The 24,689-nt window shown below is 60.3% G+C and overlaps 7 protein-coding genes across 7 annotated transcripts; 5 read left to right on the top strand and 2 right to left on the bottom strand.

The window, feature by feature from the left end:
- Positions 1–1,851: 1,851 nt before the first annotated feature.
- Positions 1,852–3,978, top strand: COLE_05704 (uncharacterized protein; the record flags this gene model as incomplete). Its single annotated transcript, XM_018422644.2, has 5 exons — positions 1,852–2,018; positions 2,095–2,201; positions 2,397–2,503; positions 2,540–3,021; positions 3,066–3,978. The coding sequence occupies 5 exons, from the start codon at positions 1,852–1,854 to the stop codon at positions 3,976–3,978; spliced, it is 1,776 nt and encodes a 591-aa protein (XP_018280378.1).
- A 1,283-nt stretch (positions 3,979–5,261) lies between these two features.
- Positions 5,262–6,353, top strand: COLE_05703 (uncharacterized protein; the record flags this gene model as incomplete). The annotated part of the gene is made up of 1 exon (XM_018422645.2): positions 5,262–6,353. The coding sequence occupies one exon, from the start codon at positions 5,262–5,264 to the stop codon at positions 6,351–6,353; it is 1,092 nt and encodes a 363-aa protein (XP_018280379.1).
- A 389-nt stretch (positions 6,354–6,742) lies between these two features.
- COLE_05702 (uncharacterized protein) lies at positions 6,743–9,036 on the bottom strand (the record flags this gene model as incomplete). Its single annotated transcript, XM_018422646.2, has 6 exons — positions 6,743–8,025; positions 8,106–8,143; positions 8,196–8,277; positions 8,479–8,503; positions 8,785–8,844; positions 8,881–9,036. The coding sequence occupies 6 exons, from the start codon at positions 9,034–9,036 to the stop codon at positions 6,743–6,745; spliced, it is 1,644 nt and encodes a 547-aa protein (XP_018280380.1).
- A 2,304-nt stretch (positions 9,037–11,340) lies between these two features.
- On the top strand, positions 11,341–14,058 carry COLE_05701 (uncharacterized protein; the record flags this gene model as incomplete). Its single annotated transcript, XM_018425264.1, has 3 exons — positions 11,341–11,791; positions 11,859–12,475; positions 12,508–14,058. The coding sequence occupies 3 exons, from the start codon at positions 11,341–11,343 to the stop codon at positions 14,056–14,058; spliced, it is 2,619 nt and encodes an 872-aa protein (XP_018280381.1).
- Positions 14,059–14,119: 61 nt separating this feature from the next.
- Positions 14,120–15,284, bottom strand: COLE_05700 (uncharacterized protein; the record flags this gene model as incomplete). The annotated part of the gene is made up of 2 exons (XM_018427150.2): positions 14,120–14,705; positions 14,755–15,284. 2 exons carry the CDS (start codon positions 15,282–15,284, stop codon positions 14,120–14,122), a joined length of 1,116 nt encoding a protein of 371 aa, XP_018280382.1.
- A 1,389-nt stretch (positions 15,285–16,673) lies between these two features.
- On the top strand, positions 16,674–18,499 carry COLE_05699 (uncharacterized protein; the record flags this gene model as incomplete). Its single annotated transcript, XM_018422647.2, has 4 exons — positions 16,674–16,693; positions 16,854–17,569; positions 17,617–17,731; positions 17,767–18,499. 4 exons carry the CDS (start codon positions 16,674–16,676, stop codon positions 18,497–18,499), a joined length of 1,584 nt encoding a protein of 527 aa, XP_018280383.1.
- Positions 18,500–22,149: 3,650 nt separating this feature from the next.
- On the top strand, positions 22,150–23,001 carry COLE_05698 (uncharacterized protein; the record flags this gene model as incomplete). Its single annotated transcript, XM_018421262.1, has 1 exon — positions 22,150–23,001. The coding sequence occupies one exon, from the start codon at positions 22,150–22,152 to the stop codon at positions 22,999–23,001; it is 852 nt and encodes a 283-aa protein (XP_018280384.1).
- Between the last annotated feature and the right edge of the window lie 1,688 nt (positions 23,002–24,689).

Below are 24,689 nucleotides of genomic sequence, written 5' to 3'. Positions count from 1 at the left end.
GACGGGTTGGACGGTCACGCTGGCGGTTGATAATAAGGTTGCGGCGACGGCTTCCTCTCATCTCTCACTGCAAATTGCATAACGCACTTTGTGCCTCGGTGCCACTGATGCCCGCCCACCGAGCATCCAGGATTCGCAGGCACGAGTGCAGGACGAGAAGCAGCAGGACGTGCGGTGGCTGATACGATCTCGGGAGATGCCGAACGAGGCACCCGGATTCTGGCTCGCTGTTCCAACTTCCAATGGCCCCAAGAAAGCGTCTGAAGTGCCCGTTGGTGGGCCTGTGCAACAGGAGCTCGCAGAGCCATGCCGGCGAGATAGCCCACTTTCGTGTGAGTTGGCAGAACAAAATCTCAGCTACAGTACATGGCGGCCGAGTACCCGTGTACTAAGGATGTCCACTGTTCGGTGACATGTGCTCTGACCGCTTCTACGGACTCATGTTACCGAGTTATCTATAGACAGCGGGCGACATACGATGAACGATCGACAGCCAGAGATGGAAAGGCGTCCGAGATCACCCGGCATGAGGTGCGGAATTGCGGCAGCGAGGGATGGGTTGAGAGCGGCAGGACGGACTTGGGGAGCGCCGTAAGGCCTCTTCTCGTCATCAAAGTCTTGGAAATAGACACGGCCGACCCACCCGACGCTGATGGCAGCGGGTGCTGTTGCGAGGGCGACTTGGTCCTGATCGATATCAGCCAGCTAGCACGTCAGAACGTTCTCCTACTGTGCCTGGGACGCAGCGTGGTTCTAGCGGCGGCGCAACGTGCACTACCAAGACTTCTTTGTCTGCCCACAGACCGCCTAGTGCAGGGAGTGTTGGCATCGACTCCTGCACTCGACTTCGTGACGCCTACCCTCTTCGGCGCCGGAAAGGCTCTGACGCATTTAACAGACCAGTCAGACTGCGGTTCTCGCAGAGTTGACCATCCGCAGCAGTAGAATCGGACGTCGGAGCTCGGAGCAACTAATTATGTATTTTTTTCGCGGCCAGGGTGGGGCCAGATTGGGGCCTGGTAGAAGCTTGGCGGGGTATACGGTCCTGCCAGGGATTTTGGCAGACCTCCCCCCGTGCCTCCAGTCCACCGCTCTTTTGGGACCTAGGAGTGACTTATCACACGAGCTGTGGCGCAAGGCGCGAGCTTGGCAGCTCCGAGGTGGCCAGGAAAAGTTGTAGGCAGAATGTAGGGCAGAGGGGCATGTAGGAGATGCTGGCTGCGTCGTAGACCCTCGCTGACCCTCGTACACCCCCTCTTGCCCCCTCTACCCCCTCGGCCCCACACCTCAAACCGCTCACAAGATCCTGCCGGCAGCGACAATGCGACGAGATTGGCCCCCAAGCACGCCTACAAGGCCCATTCCCAATCACATTTTTGTTGGACATGGCGCGGAGATGCCCTCTGGCGGTGTGCGACGTCAGTCTGACAAGATTGCGAGTTTTCTGCCCCGTGCGCACACGAGGCAGCGCGGCCCTGCGACGTGCTCTCTCGTCTCTACAGTCTCAAAGCACAGACCGGACGCCTCCTCCCCTTCATCATCCTCTCCATCTATCTCTCCACCCTCGCTTGCCACTTCGAGACTAAGGCTCATCAGAGTCCCCAGTCACTCCCCCACCTCCTTCTCCACTTCCTTCTCCACCTCCCCCTCACCCTCACTCATTCAAAACTCGCTCTCTTCGAGACCAGAGACCTAATCCCCCTCTCTCGTCTCTTGTTCTGTACCCCGGCCTCGGTCCCCGACCGCTTTCTAACCATATCGTCGACATACCCACCCCGCCGTGACCAGCGTCCCAGCACTCCCCCCTCCCCTCCCTCCTCCGTCTCCCCGCTGGTCGCTCCGTTCGCCTTCATGAGCTCGGACAAGTTCGAGAAGTCGTCCTCGCACGGCCATGTGAACGTCTTTGACGGCATCACCTCTGGTCACGAGGAGACTTACTATGACCCCTCCAAGGAGTCTTGGGCGACGCGCGCCGGCCTCAACCTTGAGTCGTTCAAGCGCGCGCCCGGAAGTACTCGGTGCGTTGGCAGCTGTTATCGCCGCTCCTTGCTGGCGGCGGGCAGGACTGCAGATGGAACCGAGCTGACAGTGCAGTGGCCTTATCGCACATGGTGACATCCCGCCCGAGCTCCTCGCATACGACAACCCGATGCTGCAGCAGAAGATGCGCCCCCGCCACCTCCAGATGATTGCTGTCGGCGGTAAGTCTGCCTCCGAAGATTCCGAGATCCAACGGGGATGTGTGCACGCCACCCCACCAAGGCCTTGGTCGGTTGTCTCACCTCATCACCTCATCCCATCTCACTGCAATGTGTAGAGGGGTCAATCCATCCGACGTACCTCGATCCTGTTCTTCCGCTGCCCGCCGTGCCCGTAATTAACCTTACTGACCCAAGGCGCTATCGGTACTGGTCTCTTCGTCGGCTCCGGTTACGCTCTCTCCGTCGGTGGCCCCGCCGGTATCCTCCTCGCTTGGGTCATCATGGGTATCATGGTCTTTTTCGTGAGTCAGCCCTTGAACGAACCGTCTGACATGCAGCTGGCTCAGGCTCTCGGTGAGCTTGCCATCGTCTACCCGGTCTCTGGCGGCTTCTTCACTCTCGCAAGCCGTATGCTGGACCCCGCCGTCGGCTGTGCCCTCGGCTGGAACTACGCTTTCCAGTGGGCCGTCACTCTCCCTCTTGAAATCACCGTCGCCACCTCGACTGTGATGTACTGGGAGAACGCAGCCAACATTCCCTTGGCTGCCTGGTACACCATCTTCTACATCATCATCATCATCGGCGCCCTGTTCGGTACGCTCGGATATGCCGAGACCGAGTTCTGGGTATCTGCCCTCAAGCTGTTCGTCGTAGTCATGTTCCTCTTCATCGCCGTCGTCTGCGTGTGCGGTGGCGGCCCTGCCGGAAGTGTCTACGACGAGTACATCGGCGCCCGGTACTGGTACGAGCCAGGAGCGTTTGCCAACGGCTTCAAGGGCGTGTGCAGCGTGTTCATCACTGCCGCCTTCTCGTACGCTGGGTAAGTCTTGAGCATGTCTGTGCTCCATCGTCGCTGACAATCAGTTCCGAGATCGTTTCGTTTGCTGCCACTGAGACTCCCAACCCCCGCAAGACCATGCCCCCCGCCATCAAGAACATCTTCTGGCGTATCATCATCGTCTACCTCACTCTCATTCTTCTCATCGGTCTCGCCATCCCTTACGACGAGCCTCTTCTTTCTGAGGGCGAGGGCGCCAACGGCTCTCCCTTCGTCATTGTCATGCGCCGTGCCAACATCGCCGGTCTCGACTCGTTCGTCAACATCACCATCGTTCTTGCCGTCCTCGCCATGGGCATGTCGTGCATCTACGGTGGCACTCGCCCCATCGTCGCCCTCTCTGAGATGGGCTACGGCCCCAAGTTCCTGACTTACGTCGACAAGTCGGGCCGTCCTCTCTGGGCCGTCGCTCTCCTGGTCGCATTCGGCCCGATTGCGTACCTCAACCTCATCCCCAACGCCGGCTCGGACGTCTTCACCTGGCTCCTGGCTCTTTCGGGTCTCTCGACCCTCTTCACCTGGCTCACCATTTGCCTTACCCACATTCGTTTCCGCCGCGCGTGGGCCGTCCAGGGCCACTCCGTTGAGGAGCTCCCTTACCAGGCGTTCGGTGGCGTCTGGGGCTCTTACCTCTCGGCTGTCCTCATCGTCCTCATCCTCATCGCCCAGTTCTACTCAGCCGTCTGGCCCATCGGCGAAGCGCCAAAGGGCAAGGAGGCCGCCGAGGGCTTCTTCATGATTTGGCTGTCGCTCCCCGTCATCCTCTTCATGTACGGCGTGAGCTGGGCGTGCATCCGCACCCGCCCCAAGCGCGCCTGCGACATTGACCTCGACACTGGCCGCAAGAGCTGGCTCACTGTCGAGGAGATGCGCCAGTTCCGCGCCGAGCGCGCCGCGAAGCCTTGGTACAAGCGCCTGTATCGCCTCCTCTTTGCCTAAGTCCATCACTAGAAGGGTTCACTCCATCATCATTTTAACCATATTCCCATAGTCATCTACCCATATTCCTCTCTTGTTATCTGGTCTGAGCGCATTATGCGCTCGAGGGGCTGAGTGAGAGGAGCTCCTCCTCCACCTACCGATGCATCTGCTGGACCCTCTGCGATCTGTGAGCTGGTGTGCCTTTTCACGTCGGCCTGCCTTGAGCTTGTTCTTCGTTCGCTTCACCCGTACTGCTTCACCCGTACTGCGCGAATAAGCCGCTGCAACGCCCAGCCAATATCCCCATCAATGGTCGGCACGGGCTGTCAGACCAAGCCGAGTACATTCCTCGTGCGGCATGCAGTGTTCCACGCTAAGGTGGTGGCTTCAGCCTCTCCGCTGCGAAAGCTTAATCCACGATCTGTGCGGTGGCTGAGGCGTCCACCGCGCCTGGGGTCGCCGGTCGCTGGGTCGGTTGAGCTCGTTTGCGGTGATACATGGCAAAAACAAGGTGGGCAAGAAGCGTACATCGCAAGTGGTTTATGCGTACTCCCGATCATCAGATCCAAACCCTGCACACCCACTTCAACGTGTTTCAACAACCGGGCCATTGCCGGCACGGGACGACAACCGTGCCTTGTTGGCGTGTGTCTTCGAGCCGGAAGTGGAAGACAGCCAGGTGTTCGGCCGAGCGGAACACAGTGGCAGCCAGCCGAGCTCCTGTGGCAGCCAGGGAGGTTGCATCCTGACTCCTGGTTGCCCGGGAATGTGACCGCGCCCCCCGAAACCCGTGCCATCATTTTCCGCCGTTGTGCCACACGCCATATTGGCCCCACACAGCCGCGATGTACATCGGGCCACGTATCCGCACTGATAGGCGCAACTTGCCGGCATAAAGGCCCAGATGAATCCATTCCGTTTGCCCATGAATAGCCTAACACGGGACGTCTGACTGCACCATGCCATAACGACTTCAACCAGATGTGACGACAACCAGGCAAGTAGTGTCAGGGAATTCAATACATTGGGCGCTGAAGCAGCGCACACTTACATTGGTTCAGTAGGCCACAAACCTGACGCGTTCTTAGTCGGGGCTTACTCGCGCTCGATCTGGGCTCAACCCGAGAAAACGCCCACTTTGACTCGATCTGCAGCCCATCATTGGTTACAACATCGATTGCGGGGCAATTGACTGATCAGGACGATCCTGATGATCGAGATGTGCTGACTTGTTTGAGACGTGGGCAGATCCTATCTATTTATCTGCACTTTTCACGAGACCTCCCTCATCCTCACTCACCATGAAGTACGACGCTCTCGCTGCGCTCCTTATTTGGCTCGCACCCAGCGCTGTTGCCTACGAGAGACGCGCCAAAGATCCGCTAGTCTACACCACCGTGATCGATGACTTCAAGAAGGGCTTTAGCGTGAACTCTCCCAACGCTAAGTGGAACTACTTTTCCTTTGGCCCCTATATTGGCAGCGACGGCGTCGCGAGCACCTCAAACCCCAAGGGTGGACGGCTCACAGTGACTTCTCCTGGCACTGGTCCCGGCGGTGAGCCAGCGTTTACGCTGACGGCGCCGCCCGCTGGCGGCCTCCCCGGCGACATCGACCACGTCAAGTGGCTCGTCTTTGCCAACGCGACCTCGAGCGCTGGATACCCTGGCTTCGACACGGCCGCAGGCTATGTGACCTCGTGCGAAGCACAGGTTGGTGGACGCCTGTTCGGGACCGAGTCCAACCCGTTCGGGGCGAGTGCGACAGATCCCTCCCTCGGCTTTGTTGGCGGGGTCAATGGCGACTTTGAGACTTTCATGATCTTCGACTTCGCCCTCACAAACGACGGCGTGTATGTGCTCTACGAGCGGCTGCCGTTCGGCCGCACCGAAAGCCACAACTATGCCAGCTTTACCGCCCTCAAACGCGTCGCATCGCGCAGCCCTGGCGACATGCACGATCTTAAGGTTTCGTATGATCGCTCCGCCAAGACGGTGAGCTGGCTTGTGGGCGGACGCCAGGTGTACAGAATCGACCGCGTTGGGTACTACCCTTCCGACCGGGCCGAGGTCGTCATCGACCGCGGCGGTATCGAGGAGGATGTGGGGGAGATGCGTCAGCTCGTGTGCGGCTTCGGCACGTTCACCCTCATGGATGGATTCGTCCCGTCTCTAGGCAAGGGTATGGTCCGTCTCAACCCCGCGAACGGCTACTACGTCCATCCAACCACAAGATCGCCTCTCGAATTTGTGGACGACATTAGTGCGGAGGAAAATCGCATCTTTGGGCAGGGTTCGGAGCTTGTCGTTGGCTCTGTGACCATTTCGAGTGCCAGATCGGGCCGCAAAGGAAAGCGTGTTGGCCCTCTGCGCAGCTCTCCCCTAGACAAATGACGGTGGGTGCCGCGCTAGTAAATGTTGTTCGTATAATGATAGGCTTGTCCATGGAGAAACTGATTAGCTATGGGGGAGTGAATGATCAAGCCGAGAAATGGGTGCCGTAATTTACCAGAAGTTTTGTTGAGTGGCAAGCATCTCGTGGACGATACAACCGACCCCTTCATTTTCATGAACGTGAGATGCATGTGCGTGTGCGGAGAGCACTGGACAACGACTTTGAACTATTTCCCCCTCTCTCTTTACACCCCCACTACCTACCCGGTACTTCACACGCGACGTGCTACTGACTAACCCTACCCGAGACACACAGACTTTACGGCGGCGGTCACTCCTTGCTGACCCCGCTAATACGATACTTGATATGAACAGAGCCCTCCCTTGCCTTAGATGATGGCGTGGACGAAGCGGCCCCAGAGGGTCGTCGGGAGAGGCTTGGGCTCGCCGAAGTCCTCTTCGTGCGAGTTGGTCTCGAGGTCGATAAGCTCGAGGGGGACCATCTTGTCCTTCTTCCAGGCCTTGTGGCCGAAGTAGGCGATGAAGAAGAGCGGAATCGGAAGGTAGCCGACGATGAAGACGGCGACATCCCAACGCCCCTTCATGAAGACGCGCCACGAGTTGAAGATGACGACGAGACCGGAGAAAATGAGCGTGTAGTAGCCAAGGAAAGGCTGCAGGAAGTCGGGCGTCCGGTACTTGGTAAGACGCGCGCGGTCAAAGCCCTGCACCTTGCAGGCCTTGTGGAAGCGAATGTAGATGAAGCCGATGCCGCACCAAGAGATCAGGCCGACGACGGCGATCATCGAGGAGAAGTAGTCGAAGATCTGCCACGCCGTCTTGTTGCCTGCGGCGGTGTAGGCAAGGAGGCCGAAGCAGAAGGTGGCAATAACACACAGGTAAGGAGTGCCCCAGCGGTTGGTGCGCTTGAAGATGGCGGGAGCGCGGCCGTTGTGCGAGAGTGCCCAGAGAGCACGGGTCGAGAGATACATGTGCGCGCTAGCCGCCGAAGTGGCCGAGCAAAGGACACCAGCGTTGATGACCGACGGGAGGGCAGAAATGCCGACGCGAGTGAAGGCGAGGACGAAGGGCGACGAGGCGGCGGTACCGGTGCCGAGGCGGAGGTTGGGGTCGCTCGAGGGCATGATGAGGGTGATGACGAAAGAGGTGCAGACGAAGAAGATGACGATACGGATCCAGACACGCTTGATGGCCTTGGCCATGTTGTTCTTTGGGTCCTCGGCCTCACCGGCGGCGATCGAGACGTTCTCGAGACCGCAGTAGCCGAAGGCAGCGCGAGTGAGGGTGGCCCAGAAACCAAGGAACTGGCCCAGGCTTCCCTGGATGCCGAGGTACTGACGGAAAGGGCCGTTCTCACCGCCCCAGAACTTGAAGCCGATGACCTCGCCCTTCGGGTTGCCACCGGCGGACACAATGACGGAGGCGAAGATCAGACCGATGATGAGGATGATCTTGGTGAGGGCGAACCAGAACTCGCTCTCGCCGTACACCTTAACGCTCCACGAGTTGAGGAAAGTGCAGACAACCAGGCAGACGGTGATCCAGACCGCGACGTTAACGTCGGGGAGCCAGTAGCCGATGAGTACCGCACAGGCTGCGAGCTCGGCCGGGTAGAGGATGGTCCAGAGGTACCAGTAGAACCAGCCCATGGCTGTGTGTCAGCCGCATACTACGCCACTGCAGAGTGATTTCCTAAGGCTACTCCACCAAGCCCATTAAGGAAGAACTTACCGAAGGACATGGACTCGCCGACATATCGCTGCGCCAGACTGCGGTGAGCGACGTCCTACACAGGCGGGTGACTCGGAACAGGTGACTCACGCAATGTGACCACCAGCAATGGGAGTGTGGACAATCATCTCACCCAGGCACGCCATCATCGAGTACACGACCGTGCCCATCACTGTGCGTCAGCGGCCATGTCCGCGCGCGAGGGTGCATTGCGGGTGGAGATGGCGAGGGGGCACAACAAGGCGGCGCGCGACGCGCTTTCCCGCTGTGAGACCTCACGGTCGCCAACAATGAAAGCTCTCATGCCTCGAGGCTGCAGGCTCTCAGACGATGCACCCCCACCGCTTCTGCCATCTGCCAAGCAGGTACTCACTCGCAAAACCAAGGAACATGCCGGCCTAGAAGCAAGTCAGCGTCGCCTCTCTCGCTTATCTCGCCACGACACTGTCGTGTATTCAAGCCGGATGGTCGGATCGCGGATCGCCGGAACTCGTGATGTTCAGGCACGGATCTTGGGCATTTCGTCCGAGCCCATCACATCTGAGTCGGCTGACGCAACGCTGAGCGTCTCGCGCCCGTATGTGGGACCTGCCAGAACGGGGGTCGTGGAAAGAGGCTTGGACGCCGTTCGAGGCTCGAATTTCGAGCTCCGCATAGCAAGGGGGGACTAAACACTTACAGGTCCACCGTCCGCGAGGGCTGGTGCAGTGCCAAGGAAGAGAGCCGTGCCGATGACACCCTGCTGTCAGCTCAAGTTCTGCAGACGCGAGCGCACGCCGAGGGCAATCATCTGGATGTGACGGTCCTTGAGGCCCCGGTGCAGGCCGGGCTCGACCATGCCTCCATCGGCGTCCTTCGCTTCCTCGACATCGACCGAAGTGGGGGTCTTCTCGTCGTAGTAGACGGCTTGCGCCTCGACGTCTTTAGACATGACGGGCTGGGCGGGCGAGTGAATGTGGATGGTTCAGAGGTCAAGTAGTGAGCCGCAGTGTGGGGGTGGACGTTGACACGGCGTCGAGTTGCGGGGATGGGCTTGACACGGCGTCGAGGCGACCATTATGAATGAAATGCGATATCGGCCCCGCCCCCACATCGCATCGCTTGTGCCTATCCGTCGTCTCCTCCCCCACGGGCCATGTCCCGGTCCTGAGATTACCAGAGACGCGCAGAGTGGTTGGCATGCGTGCAGCATGCCATGTAAGCGATGGAGCTGGCGTGGTTGGCGAGATAGTCCTGCGTGGCGCGTGAGGCGGTTTTGGCGAAATTAGCGACTTCCGCGCGCCCCCCTATGCCCGGCGCCACGGCGGCTCGGCCCCTCCGCACGAACAAAGGCTGGGCAGCAGCCAACGAGAGAGGCACTACTGGCATCTTCCAGCGCGCCCGGGAGCAGGAGGCCAACTGTCGCGAGCTGTCGCCCCCCTCGCCCTCGCCCTCCAACATCCCCTCGGAGGAAAGGGAGGGCCGTTACGCTCCAAGAAGTGTCGCCGGGCCCCAGACGTTGCGGGTGTGTGGCCACTATTCGATGCGTGGGGCCCGTGCCGGGCGAGGAATGTGCGATGTGCTTGTCGAAGCAATCATGTCGGTATCTTCGTGCGCCGCTCGCACGACCAACTGCTTAGCTCGTACGGCTGGCGACGCCAAGGAAACCGCGGACCAGAGGTGTGACTGGCGATACGTAGGTCGCCGAGCACGTGTGCAGGACTGCGATGGCCAGACCGCCCGATCACTCGCTCCAGAGGTGGGCAGCCTGTATCGGGATCTGCAGACCTGTGGATAAGGGAGCCCTCTGTTGTGCTGCGGATGGATGTGAGGGCAGTGAGCGGTGTCAGCAGTGTCGGCCAGCAGTGTCGGCCAGCAGAGTCTTGGTGGGCATCGCGTCGGATAATCCATTGGGTGTGCCTCATTACTTCTATCCCCTGATGCGAGGTTTTATCAAATGCGCTCTGACCGAGCCAACAGCTTTATCCTGGATCTTGAGGATGAACCAGGCGCCTCAGCTGCGGTTGGCGGTCGGCTTCGACTACTTGGCCTGCAACGTGCAATCTGTGTAAAAAGATTGCTCCCTTGTCACCAGTGACATACCATATCGCGATATGAACTGCGGGGTGCTTAGATTCCCACACCACTGGCGCGACGCTCGCGTACATCGCCATCCCCCACTGCCTAACTTGGCGTTGGCGCCGGTGGACCACGTGCACATTGGGGTTTGATCTGCCATCAGCAGATGCAACGGGTGCCGCGGCTCCGCCACCCTCGGTGGGCAGGCGCGCCCATCATCGGTGACCCCGCGTTGATTGCGTGGCGCGATTAGAATTCCCCGGCGAGGAATGCCACATACAGGAGCGGCAAGAGGCCAAATCTGCAGCTCGCAGATCGTCGATTCAAGCCGCCCTGCGCCAAGGTGAAAAGCGAAAAGCGACGAGTCCGTGGCAGGCTGACATCCAGCTCTGCGCCGCGACCACAGGGGATGAGCAGGACAATTCTGCTACTCCATCGGATGATGATAGGTATACCCGGGCCAAAGCTGCACAAACTTATAATCTCTTGCCTCTCCATCGGTTGTTCAGCATTTCGTCACTGCCCGTAAGGGTAACAACTCTCGTAGCACCTCACCTACCTTTACGGACATGTGTTGATGTTTTTGACACGCACTCGAAGGCCCGTCTGCCAAACGGACCAAGCAAACAGTGGCGTCTGTCAGTGATGGAGGGGCGTGTGCGCAGCTATGGCGCTAACGTCAGCGATACAGGGCCGTCCACGCCGCTAGGGCGTGTGATGGTTTGGAGTTCTCGCGCCTTCCACCATTCCAATGTAACGGCAGAGTCCGCTACCCCACTTGAACCTCCGCTCATCGTCCTGTGTGTCTCCATCTGGCATGTCGAACCTTGGGTGACAGCGAGGACTAGGGGGTAGTCACGCATGCCCATCAGATCCGATTCCCCCACTCTGGGGACCCCCAGCGGCGCCCAAGCCCGCCACCCCTCTCGGCCGTGCATGCCACAGGATCATCAATACTAAAGATACCCTCCGTTTTACAGTAGATCTCCAGAGCCTGTGGTCGCTGGGTCAAGACTGGGTTGCAGTGACAGATCGCTGATCACTGTCTCGGGCTTGGTATCACGAACACGTGGTTATCGCACCCAGGCACGCGGAGCGATAATCTCGCATGTCCGCTGTCAATAATGTGGTCAGCGGCTTCTCACATCGCACCGCCATCACTCTCCCCTAGCTCATCATGTCGTGGATACTGTCCTACATCACGCTCACTGCCTTAAAGCCCGGCGTCCGTTACATTCTCCCTCCACCCAACGATGCCGCCACCACGTTCACAACGACTGCTACGACCGCCGCCTGCCTCGACTACAACTTCGTCGTCCGAGACGTCGCCGGAAGAACAATTGACACGGAATCCGTTATCGGCAGTGGCATCCTCAGAGGGGTCATCGTCCCAACCCTCACCTGTCCCGTTGTCATCGGCGTTACCATGGGCTTTGCCACGGCCAATGCCATCGGCCTCGCACCCCGTGTCGGCGTCACTGTCAACGGCCGCAGCTGGAGCCCCATCGCGGTCCCCATCACCGTCTTCATGCCAGTCCCAGTCCCCTTCACTGACGAAGGACCTGTCTCGGTCTCCATCTCCTCTTCTGGCACTGACGCCAACCCCGTCCCGGTCTCTGTCTTCAATTGTGACCCTGACTCCGACTCCGCCCCCTTCCCCCTCACCGCCATCATCCTCGTCGTCAACTTCGTCAGCCCCCTCCGGAATAAGATTCATAGACCGTCCCACCGACATCCTCTTCGCCTTCCCATCTGTTGTCTTCGGCTTTAACGACGCGGTTTTCCACCCCCTCCCGCCTCTGTTCACCGCGACTGCTCCCGCGCGCTACGCCTTCGACATTATCCTGCGCAACAGGTGTACGCGCGTGCAGGTAGACCGGCGCATGCTTGGGCGCTTTCGCAGCGCACTTCTTAGCCACACCCTTGACCTCTTCTTGGGCGTCGACGGGGCCCAAGAAGACTTCCTGCAGAAGTGGAACAATGCCGTGGCCTCCATGGCTCCGACATTTGAGAGGGCGGACGCGGCAGAGTACGACCAAGTATGCCTCGTCATTGACAACCTTGTCACCCTCGCCAATGCCTTCCTGATGCAGTATATCTCGGACAACCCCCGGCTGCGATGGGCCCAAGCGAACGGCCCCCACTTGTACATCCTCGGTGGCAACGGCCTGCTAATATGGACCAACCGTGGGGCCGATACTGGCTGGATGCGTTTGGTCGCCACGCTCGGCTTGCGGCCGTTCACATGGTACCACAGCTACCGCAGCACCCCCTACATCCTCAGCGATGAGTTGAACGACGTAATCGCATATGTGAGCTGCTCTTAAAGCCTCTGCTAACTCAGATCTTCTGGACCATGCACACCTACTGTCTCTTCCACCTCATCATTACCAGTGGGGTCGAGACGGTAGTTGTTGCAATGCAGCCGGCCGAGTTGCGCATTTCGACCCTTTCTCCACCCCACATAAGCCTCCTCACGCTGATGGTCGCAGTTCCTACCTATCCCCCCACTCGAGAGATCCGCTCGATGAGCTTTGTCGACCTGCGCCTGTTTGGCTTCCAGACCCGGATGGGCTCACCCTTCCCGTCCTGGAGTGAAAATCGAGCTCAGCGACCTCGTACGCCATCACCGAATCGCTCTAATGGGAGCGAGCTCGGTAGGGTGCCCATGGAGGTGCCGGGGCAGGTGCCACAAGTGCCTCCAGCCGGCGAGGTGGCACAGTCTCCAGCTTCTGAGATGGTGCAGGATCCCGTCCCCGCAGCAAACCTTGCAGCTGATGAGGGGGAGCAGCGTCCGACCGGTCAAGTGCCGCATACTCCAGCCAACGGGGATGTCGCGCAGCCTCCAGGCGCCGAGATTGTGCAGACGCCTCCGTCAGCCGTACGGCTAGCAGCTGATGAATTTGAGGGGCTTCCAGGCAACGAGGTCGCGCAGTTTCCCATGCCTGTGGAGGAAACGCTCAGCGTGGCACACCGAGGGGAGAGACAGTCGCCCTCGCCTCCGGCGTCGCCTGAATCTTCTGCGCCCACGTCCCTGGCACAACTAGTCGCGCTGCTTATGTCTCCCACGATGGAACCCGTCGCGTCTGAGGCTCTGCGCTCACCCCGCACACCCCCACCCCGCACACTACCATTCCCAGCGCTGCCTCCCCTCACACCGCCTCCCCACACCCTACCCAACCTCCCCCGTTCCCGGTCCATTTCGCCAGGAATCAGCACGCGGCGCACCACGCCCTCCACCCCCACGCTCCCCTCAATCGAGGAGGACGAATGTGTACGCTCTAACGATGAGGGCAATGCCGAAGACGAAGCCATGCGCGCCCCCTTACGTCCCCCACCCGCCTCGCCCGGCCGCCCGTTGGAAGCGCGCACAAACAAACGTCCCCGCGCATCGAGCACGCCGCCGAGCCTCCGCGCCGTAATCAAACGGACGCGCGAAGCACACCCCCCGGTGACATGGAGTATCCCTTTCGTAAGCCCCTCTTCTCTTCCGCTCACACAGTACTCGTCCCTCACGCTCGGCATCGGCGCGTACCTCGACCCAAGCGAGCTCCTCTATACGGCGCACATGGCGTCTTTCGGCACGTCTTTGGCTGCAGAGGCGGAGCAGCACTTGCACCTCACGCTCACGGCTCTGAGGGAGCGAGCATTGTGGCACACCTACGACGCGGAGATGCCGGCCGGCACGCCTGGCCCGGCACGCAACGTCCCAGTGACCGTGAAGTTATTCTCACCCGACCTGTCTGACGCCGAAGCCGAGGCCGAGGCAGAGAAGGAGGCCGCGCGCGCGATCAGCAGCGAGGCATTCGTCGGGTTCTTCAAGAGCACGAACGGCGTGCGCGTATTCGCGCTTGTCGAAGTAGACTTGGAGCACCTGGAGTTCTGCGACGTGTGAGCCGGGTGAGAGTACCCAAACAGGATAACCCGTACATAGCCGCCTATGCATGTCGGTGAGACTACAGGATGAACCCACGCACGACGCGGTCATACGCCTCGAAGCAGGCTTCGAGCTCAGCCGCGACCGTGACGACCCGCTCCTGCGCGCCCGCGACGGACGCGGCCGCGTCCTCCCTCGCGCGCGTTTTGGCGGCGACGTCGGCGCGCAGCTCCTCCATCGCGGCAGCGCACGCGGCCGCGTGCGCGAGCGCAGCTTCCCGCTCCTCGTCGATGCGCACGAGGGAGGCGTGTACGCGCGCCTCGGCGTCGGCGGCGAGCGCGCACGCGTGCTGCGCCTCCGCGAGGAGCGCGACGGCGCTTTCGTGCGCGCTCTCGGCGGCGTGCATCTCCGAGCGCGAGGATACGAGCGCGGCGCGGTACGCCTCGGTCGAGGGGAGGGCGGAGGCGATGCTCAGCCCCGGACCTAGGGCGAGGGACGAGACGCGCCGCCGCTTCACGATGTGTATGTTGCTAGTGAAGGCCGCGAGGGTGGGGCGCGCGGGGGGCGGGCCGAGATCGTCCGAGGCGTGCGCGGCCGAACCGTTCTTCTCCTCCAGCTTGTGCTTGAGCTCGTGCTTCTGGAGGGGGGACACGAGGCCGTCGACGCTGAGTGGGTGAGTATGGATGAGTGAAAAGGGGTGGGGGGATGACCTACGCGGTAGCCAGAACTCGCTCCGCGAGCGAGGACGTGCCGGCCAGAGAGCCTAGGGCACTCGTAGTCGTCGGCGACGAGCTTATGAGCACGGACACCGCACCCTCGCTCGAGCCCGTGTGGTTGGGCGACGAGTGGCGGGGCGTCGGCAGCGGCGGCGGGGAGCCTGTGCGCGACTGCGCAGGCGACTTGGCACGTGTATCGGGCGTGCCGCCGCGCGAGCGCACTTTGCGCTGCATGCGCAGCAGGCGTCCGCCCTTGTCGCCCTCGGTATGCGTCAGTGTGTGCGTGGTCGTGCGCGTGGCGCGCGCGCTGCTGATTTGGACCATTCCCACGCCGCTCTCGGCGCTTGCACCACTCTCGATGCTCACCCCGCCGGCGGCTGTTTCGCTCATGATTGTGCCGGATAGTGAGCAGCCGCGGTCGCCGCAGCGCAGGCAGGCGTGGGCGCGGAACCGCTTGTGGCCCATGTGCGTGAGCAGGGGGACCAGGCAGCGCGCCTTGGCCGAAAGGCACGAGTTGCAGGCGTACATGCCCGAGCTGGGTGAATGGGATACAGTGCGGAGTGCCCAGTGGACACTGGAAGGGGCCTTGGGGGATGCTCACCCGTAGGCGCCGTCGATGCCGGGTTCGGGGAGCATGCCGTGCTTGTGCATAAAGGCCTCGGCTGGCACGCGGTCCTCGAGGGTCTGGGGCGGGTCGTCGGGCATTGTGAGGGGAGGCATGGTAGATGTGGGGACGTAGGAGGTGAGACGAGACCAACTGAGGTTTTAGGAAGAAAAGAAGAGAGAGAGCGAGAAGAGAGAGAAGAGGTGGGGAGTGGATTCTGTCAGAACCTCAGAGGCGAGAAGTGGTGCCAGTAGCGAAGTGGCGTGTGGCGGTAGCGAAGCGTTGGTGTGTATGCCACGACGGCCAGCCTCGTCACTTCCACCCCATCGGGCGCGGGCGCTGCGCGTGCGTCTGTCCGATGCATGGCTGTTGCGCCTGAACGAGCCCACCACCCCGACGGGCGTACGGGGCGTTCTGGCGTACTGGCGTCAGTCACGGAGAGTGATCGCTAGTGGATCGAGAGCATCAGTGGGGTCATGAGTCAGTGAATCGTGTTGCGCGCCTCTCGCCGGGTCTCAGCTCTTCGACGGCGGTGCCGACACCGTTACAGCGGTGCAAGCACGCAAGAAGGAAGAGAGAGGAGACGAGCAGGAGGATACGTAGGTCGAGTGAAAGACGAGTGAGGATGAGTTGCGAAAGTATCTTGGCGATGTGGCGAAGTGCGGCTTGGCAATGAACGAGGGGTCCGACTCGCTCTGTTCATCATCGTCGCCACTCACCATCAACCATGTGCTCACCGTGAGCTCCACCTACTTTGTCACCACGTCAACCAGATCCAACTAAACTTTACCTGTCGATTGCACGGCGATGCATGTGGTGCCGATGAGCAGGTGACCATGCATGACGAGCAGCATGCATGCAAGCAGCTTGCGGATTTTGTAGGCGACAACCGGCATCGGTGATATCCGAGCAAGGGTCGGCAACTCGGTATGTGATTGGATGCCAGTAGACACCGGCATTCCTTTCCGGGAGTCGTGCGTGATCCCCCCATTCAACGCAGCCTTCCTTCCCTCCCTCTTCCCGCAACCACTCCCCAGAACTCTCTTCACGTGTCCTTCTCATCTCCTCATTCATCTCGATTCATCTCTTCTACTCCTCCCCCCCCCCATATCCATGACAATGCCAGCAGACGAGAAACCGGCAAGGTTGCCAGGCAAGGCCCGCGCCTGCGACCAGTGCCATCGTCGTCGTGCAAAGGTGGGTTACACCTCCTCCCTCCCCTCGCCCCATTCAGATCCTAATGGCAGTAGTGTGATGGACAACAACCATGTGCACGATGTGGCGACAGGGCTTGTACATACAACCGCCCACTTATGCGCAAGGGGCCCGAACCGTGAGTCTGCTATCGGGCAGGCCCCAGGTCAGCTCAGCTCTCGGTGTGACTGAATGACGATTGGTGGTCTCGGTGGGAATGTCACCGAACTAGACGCCGATGCCGATGCCGTCGTCATTTACGCCTTGCCCCGTGTCGGTTGGGACGTCTCTGACAGTAGGGGAAAGCGGAAGCGCGATCGCGAGGCGTCAGAAGCAGGTCGACTTAGCTCCTCGTCGCCGTCAGTGCCCAGCTCAATCCCGTCAGTGCCCTCCACGGCGCCAATATCCGCACCATCGGCGTGGTCGGCCCTCTCCCTTCCGCCCAACCAGACAGGCTTGGACAACGGAAGCGCCTTCACCACTAGTGCAGACGATGCGCTCACCCATCTCTTCGGCGAGCACGGCTTCGGCTTTGATATTGGCACATGGTTCCTACCACCGCTGAGTCTCGCTGCCCACGGAATTCCCGACACGGCCCCGCCTCCGTCCACCAGTAACAAACTCCTCGACGGGCCGACCCTCTCAGCTGTCCTAGACCTCGTCCCGACTTTCTACTCCCGCAACGTGTACATTGTCACGTTGCTGCCGTACGCGTACATCGACGCGCGGACACACCGGGGCGACCACGACTCGGCGCCTGACTTTGCCGCTCTGCTGGTTGCCATGGCGGCCAATGTGCTGCTCCACACCGTCGAAGCGCGCGAAGCGTTTGAAGGCACCCGCGTGATCCGCGCACGCGAGCTACTCGACCTCGCATGTCGCCTCAAGGGGACAGCGGGGTGCGGCGCAGCTGTGGGCATAGACGCCGTACTTTCCAGCTTCCTCCTCTTCCTTTGTTTCTTCGGCCTTGGCGACTATGACGCCGGGTGGTTCCGCCTGCGCGAGTCTCTCACGCGTGAGTAGGCTATAGGTAGCGACTGCAAGATTACATGCTTACAGCAGTCGCCGAGTGCATGGTCACGCAGCAGGAGCGCGCCATCGGCACTCCAGATGAGATTGACGACGAAGAACGGATGCGCCGCACGCGCCTAATCGGATTGCTGACAGTCTGCGAGCGGTATGTAATTGTGCCTCGGCGTAGCTGACCTTCAGGGCATACTCGCTTAAGCGGCATAGGCCGTCTACAGAATGGCGGGACGCGGCACTGAAGCGCGGCGCGGCAGACCCGCAAGCCCCTCACGAGCGCGCGGTGCGGGGACTCTCGCTACTCCTGCGCGTCTTCTCTCTCATCGACACGCGCGTTATCAACTGCTGGAACGCAGTGCCAGGACATGAGCCAGGTTCGTGTGGGCTGACGCGCGAGACGCTCGTGCAGCTTCAGCACGATCTCGACAACGTCTTCGGGCCCAACGGAGAAGACGTGGCTCTCAACCCTCCAGACCCCAGCCGCGCACTCACGGAGGGCCAGCGCGCCGACCTGCTCATGAACCAAAAGTGGCTCAAGAATCGCGTGTTCGAATTGAGCGTCGCACACGGCTTTGTGCACCCGCTCAAGGACCAGGGGGAAGAACCCGCATGGGAGCTTTCGCCGCTGTACGCGATAGCGCTCGGCAACACGACGCTGGCGATGTACCGGGGGCTCTCGCCTCGTGGGGCCGAATATAACGGGCTCATGTGGTGCGAGAAGCTTTGGCACATTGGGCGCACGATCGTCGAGATGGCCGAGATGGACGCGAGCGTGCTTGACGCGCCGGTGTCGGGCCCCGAGATGACTATGACGGGACGCGAGACGCTGGCGCAGCTTCTCGCACAGATCACACTCTTCCGGGCTGGCCAGAACCCATACATCCAAAGGCTGGCCGATGACATTGCAAGGGTGATGTAGCAGTTTGGGGGACATGCATGTTGTACACGTGCGGGATAGGCAGGCGTGATCTGCTCGTAGGCGTGGGAAGCTTTGGCAGGCCGTGCGAGGCCGGCTATCTAGATTCAGACAAGGGTGAGCACAGAGGAGCGGAAGCTGGTGTGCGGAAGAAGCTTGTGTGCACATGTCGAAGTGTGGCACTGCAGACTTGTTTCGTCAATTCAGCCACAACTTACTTGTCTGGGTACACTCACAAGCAACTTGCCGAGCCCCACATCACTCACCCCTCCCCTCATTGCAATCTTGGCTCCGTGCCGTACACGCCATCAGTCTTGGCGGTACAAGCGTCCATCGATCGCCGATGTCTCGCTACACCCGGCCACCCTTCGCCCCCGGTCCACATAACTCGGCATCCTCGCTGCCACTGATCGCCAGCAAGCGACTCACGAGTGGCTGAAACTACGCTCTATCGCCATGATCTCTGAAACTGATGACGTCGATCAGAGAAAGAGACAAAGTTTGATCGAGTGCCTATTTCGTCGACCCCGACTGTCGTGCTCCCTCTCCTGCTCATCCTCTCCTGCCCCGCTCTCACCATCTTGCTCACCGTCGAACGTCATGCCCCGCACCCCCGACCCGATCCCGATCCTCCGACCTGCGCGGGGATACCTCGGCCTCCAAAACCATGATGTCACGACATTAGCCTGATGTGCCGAGACGGATTTCTGCAGAATTGATACGCCGATATCGATACCGACCTGTACCCGTCGGTGAGGACAGAATGGCCTTCGACAGCAGTGCGGAACGCTAACGTTGAACGGCGTCTGTCCGTCCGTCATGTCGATCAACCACTCGCGAAGGGCCGACATCAGGCGACGACATCGCCGTCCGCCCCGTTTGCCCCGCCCGCACCCCTCCCACTCGGCCGCACAACTCTCGCACGCAATCCTTGGCCTACCTCAACCCACGATCGTGATCGCGAGAGAGCGCGTCCTGAGCCTCGCGCGTACCAGTGCCTAGGAACAGGTTTACGTCTACACCTGCATCCTCAAGATCACTCTGCATGCCAAGAAATTCGTCAGCGGGGCAAGTACGACGCACAGACGGGCAAGTCGGTACAGGCAAATCTCACCGGGTACTCACCTCGTCGCTACTAACCTGCTAATGGACAACTGCTACTGGACAAGAGCCTGTGCCCCCAGTTCCAGTGACATGGCCTCGTACCTCGCGCCACGGATCTGGGGGCAGTGGGTCACGTAAGTCGTGGCAAGCGTGACTAGTGCACTAGATCATGGAAAATACAGGGATCGTGCGCGGACGGTATCGGTCATCCTCGAGTGGCCGCCTGATGGCGCGCCTGGGCGCCACCAGATGGCCGCCGAACGGCGTATTGTTCCCTCGGCAAGCTAGCATGGATGCCCACAAGAGCTACCACGTCAAGCGCTTGACTCATCACACCGGCGCCTCCATCGCTTCGCCTCGCTTGTGCAGTTCACTACACCGTGCAGCGATAGCCGGGGTTTTCTCGGTGTATATCCATCCACCCGCCCAACTTTACCCAACCTCCCATCGACACATCCTCTTTCCTTGACAGGCACGGAACAATCCCTGCCAAACTCTGTCCCGTCATGTGCTCCCTCCCCACTCTCCCCCACTCTCTCCCCGACCCCGTTTTCCACCTCGGCCTTGGCTGCCACAGTAGAGTTCTATCGTCACGCGCATCCCAAACTCCTGTCCGGTTCAGGGCGCTCGAGAGCCTCGCTCAACGCCTGGTGGCACGGTGGCAGTCGGGTTCAAGACAATGCCGGCACCGTCACTCCCCCCGATGCCCGACTGACCCCCGTGACGCATCCTGATGTCAACAGACGCAACATGTCGAGCAGGGACTGCCGCCGGCCCTACTCACCCTGCTCGCTGCCGCGCTCCTGAGCCACTAGTCCTCATGATCCATGTCGCTGTACGTGATGTGCATGAATTCGTGGCGCTGGGCTCCAGAGGGCTGGGCGGGCCAGAGCAGTCTGCAATTCAGAGACGGAACGTGCGACGCCCTGCACAAAGCACCAAGCACCACACTTGCCAGCACACGATGCCGTAGGCGTGGCGGTGGCGGGGCTGGCTGGGAATGTCGCCCGCAGTGGCGGTTTCACTGAACTGGTGGCGGCAGGCGAGGCATGCATTGTGCGGGGGCGGCATGTACGGCATGTACGATCGAACCGGCACACCGGACGTGCCAAGATGGCGATATGTCTAGCGTACAGCACACCGGACAGCTGCCGTACACCGTCCAGTTCTCTGGATCTCTTGGAACTGGAACTGGACTGGAACCGGACCTGCTGTTCCTCACCCCAGAAAAATTTGGACGTGAACCACAAACTCTCTACTGCCCAAGGTAGGACCGACGGAGGTCCAGCGCTCTTCGTGCGGCCGTCACAAGCTCAACCTCGTCAGACGAGCTTGAGCTACCGAGACTGCGAGCGGAGTACGGACGGCGAGCAAGCGGAGATTGCGAGTACGACGAGCAGATGCAGGGCATTAGTCCAGACGTACGAAACCACCGTGCCGGATAGGAGTACGTATAGCAGCTTGAGCTAACTGAAGCTTGTGTTGTGATGCCAATCGGCCCGAGAGCAGAGCGCAATCTCGGCGAGACATTCAAGCTCCGTTCCTCAACCTGTTTCCATTCCTGGGTCCATCTCGAGTCGCCACAACCTGAATTGTCACACCGTCAGAACTTGCCCTGACCCCACCACCCCCCTTCAGGTGCAAGCAGCGGCGGCGCTTCAGGCGTCAACAAAGTTACGTATACGGCCCTAACCATAAACAAACCCTCGTTAATCCAACATTGTCCGCGCGGCTCCTCCCCCCGACATGCTGCGCGCTCGCACATAGAGTTTGCAGCACTAGCCTGGAGCCCATAGGGTTTGTGGGACGTCCGACAGCGCTTGCCGGGGCGGCAAGCCGCCAACCCCCCCCGGTGCCTCAGGCGAGCCCAAGGTCCCACGCCATCGACGCCACAGCAGGCATCGCCAGCGTCCAGCCTCAAGGTTACGCCCGCAGAGAAGCATTGGAAGCGCAGGCAGCTGACAGAGCCAGAGCCAGAGCCAGAGCCAGAGCCAGAGTCTGTGCGTCTGCGCCGACGAGTTTCTCGGGGATAGAGGCCGCCGTAATGTCCCTTTAACGCCATGTTCCTCGCCGTTATCAATGGTGCCGTGGCGCTGCATCACAGACACAGGACACAGGGTGTACGAGTCATGTCATGCGGAGATTTGTGGTTGCGGATTGCACCACCTGTGTCTTGACGCTCCTGATCACCGCTCATCTCCTCTCATCCGTGGGCGTTAGTGGGCATCTGCGAGCGCCGACGCTGCTCCGATGCGTGAGTTGCACTCATGAGATGAACGCAAAGAACTTCAAGTTCATCAGTGATCTCTCGTCTCTTTTGTCTATATAAACCAGCGGTCTGGCAACCTCGAAAGACATCAGCAACCAGCTCCTCTCCACTCCTCTCCACTCCACTCCTCAGCCTCAGCCTCGAGCACCAGTCTCTAGAGCCACTCCTACACCTCCAACTCCCAACTTCAACAATCAAAATGGTCGCCTTTACTACTCTCGCCGCCGCGGCTGTCCTCGCCATTGCCGCCGACGCCCACATCTCGCCTTGGCACCCGTCGATGTTCGGCTTCGACTACCCCAACCAGTCCAACTACCCTTACAAGACCAACGGCCCGGCGCCCAACTACAACAACAACCGCCCGGTGACCCCCATCCGCCTTTCGGCCAACCCCCACGAGAGCTTCTGGCTCGGCAACGGTCTTCGCGACTACCCCCCTGCCCCCGGCCAGTTCCTCGACCTCAAGGCCGGTGGTGCCACCCGCTTCGAGGTCTCGTGCAACCGTGCCTTCACCTCGTACCGCCACCCGGGCATCACCACTCCGCTCCCTGCCCACGCCTGCACCGAGGAGTACCCGCTCCACACGGTCAACTGGTTCAACAAGCAGCCTGACATCTCCAAGCTCGGCGGCGCCGCCCTCGCCATTGCCTACACCTCGGACGCTAAGAACGTGAAGGCCTCCGACTTCACCGTCATTTCGGTCCAGTACCGCGCCGTCTGGGAGCGTGTTATCACCTTCAACATTCCCTCGGGCATGCCCGAGTGCCCGCCTGAGGGCTGCCTGTGCACCTGGAACTGGCTGCACACCGCGCTCAACACGCGCAACCCCCCTGCCCCGAACGGGCAGCCCCAGGGCGAGGGCTACGGCAACGAGATCTTCAACACCCTCATGCGCTGCAAGGTCTCGGGCTCGATCAACAACAACAACAAGGTCGGTGCTGGCCAGAACCCCGTCGAGTGCTCGAAGGACGCGGCCAAGTGTGTCAAGGGCCCCAAGAAGCCTATCATCACCTGGATGGCCAGCGGCAACACTGTCAACTTCAACAACGACCAGAAGTTCGGCTACCCCGTCTACAACCGCGGCTTCGGCTTCTCCAACGGTGCTCAGCAGGACGCTATCGTTCCCAAGTAAAGCGCCCGCTTTCCGCCTACGATGCCTCGCCTCTGAGAGGCGCACGCCCCTAGGCCCCGGTGGCCACTTGTACTCCACGACTCCATGGCTGGTCCTCACGACGGGCAGGTTCCCTCCTCAAAAAGTATTCCGTACTACACTGTAGATAGTTCATGATGAACACTTTGGTCTCACCGAACAACCGACATGACGTGCCTCGCTCCATTATTCACCGAATCACGACTGATCTCCCCTGCATCCCCCATGTCTTTCACCTCCGCCCCCAGCCACCAATTCACTCGATTCAATTGTATCACTCCGCACCGAGATCACGGCTCCAACTCTCCACCCTGCACTAGCGCAATTCACTCCACATGCATACCAGTCGTCCCTACGCCCTGTTGGTAAATCTCCGCCTCAATGAATCGCTTCCCACCAGTGTTCTGCAGATGTTCTAGACGTCTGGCCGTCCCAGCCCCGTCGACGCTTGGCGCAACGTACATCCGCAAAGTGGAAAGTGAATTTTGTGGAGGCGTGCACATGTGCACATGGGCCCACCTGACGAATGAGCAAAGCTAAAACATTCCTACGAGGTCGATCAAAGGCCGCTGGGCCGGTGAGGCTATAAGAATATAGGGATGGTAAAGTAACGCCCGCAGTCACTAGTCGGCCCTGCGCTTGCAATCAAAGTGGAGAGATTACGGCCATGGACCACCTTGGCGATCGAGGTACGTCAGTGGCAAATGACGCCGTTACTGCCGTCACCAGAGGAACGCTGGAATCGGTCCACTGCCGCAGAGGAACAATCATGGTATACGGTCGTGACGGGCACTGTCATGGTCACGTGCGTGCCTCGTCACTTGTACGAGTGTGGGAGCCGTTATCTCTGGCACGACGAACAATGCATCCAGCAGCCTCACACAGTCCAGTATCACAACCAATGTTACACTGTCCTCGACTCCCCCACCCCGGTTCCGAACAAATGTACAATACACCAACTGCCGATTTTGCCGACATAGTGGTCCAACAGCCGTAGATCTCAGCATGTGCTCAACGAGCTCCTGGGAAACGCCTCATTCGCGGCTCGCCGCTGCCGGTTCTTGCGCACATTATCCCAACGGCAGTCGGCCGTGAAGTTTTGTTTTGGCGATGAGGGTGCCTGCCGCAGCGATGAGGCCCTCGGTGGTTCGCGACACATCCGCAGGCCGGGCGATCTGAACCGATGCGGTCAACATGACAAAGCCTGAGCTTCTCATCGCACTTGCTGTGGACGACAACCACCTCGGTGTCGGTGAGTAAGGTCCCACGCACCTCGATCGTGCCTAAATCGGTAGCTATCCATTCGCGGAAAACATCTGGAGCGGGTGGGGGCGGCGTCAGTGTCTTAGCTCGGCCATGTAAACTCCCTGCATGATGGCTCCTTGCGTGGAATGATCACATGCTAGTCACTGGGGTGGTGCCGCCGTGTCTCGTGCAGGAGCGCTGGAAACGCGTAGAGCACTGTGAGGTCTGATGTCAGGAGACAGCGATTACGCCCCGCAGTCGTCTGCCGCCCAACTACTTGCTCGACGCAAATGTCCGGCCGGGAGTCTTCGAGGCATGCTACGGGGAACTGGTGCATTTAGAAGTCGGAGTTCACAGTGAGCGATAAGTTGGAGACGACAAAGGAGACGAATTGACTCGGATGTCCACGTTCACGGATATTCCTC

This window comes from Cutaneotrichosporon oleaginosum (assembly GCF_008065305.1).
Source record: "Cutaneotrichosporon oleaginosum strain ATCC 20508 chromosome Unknown ATCC20508_contig05, whole genome shotgun sequence".
NCBI lineage: Eukaryota > Fungi > Basidiomycota > Tremellomycetes > Trichosporonales > Trichosporonaceae > Cutaneotrichosporon > Cutaneotrichosporon oleaginosum.
This window is presented reverse-complemented; position numbering and strand designations above follow the sequence as displayed.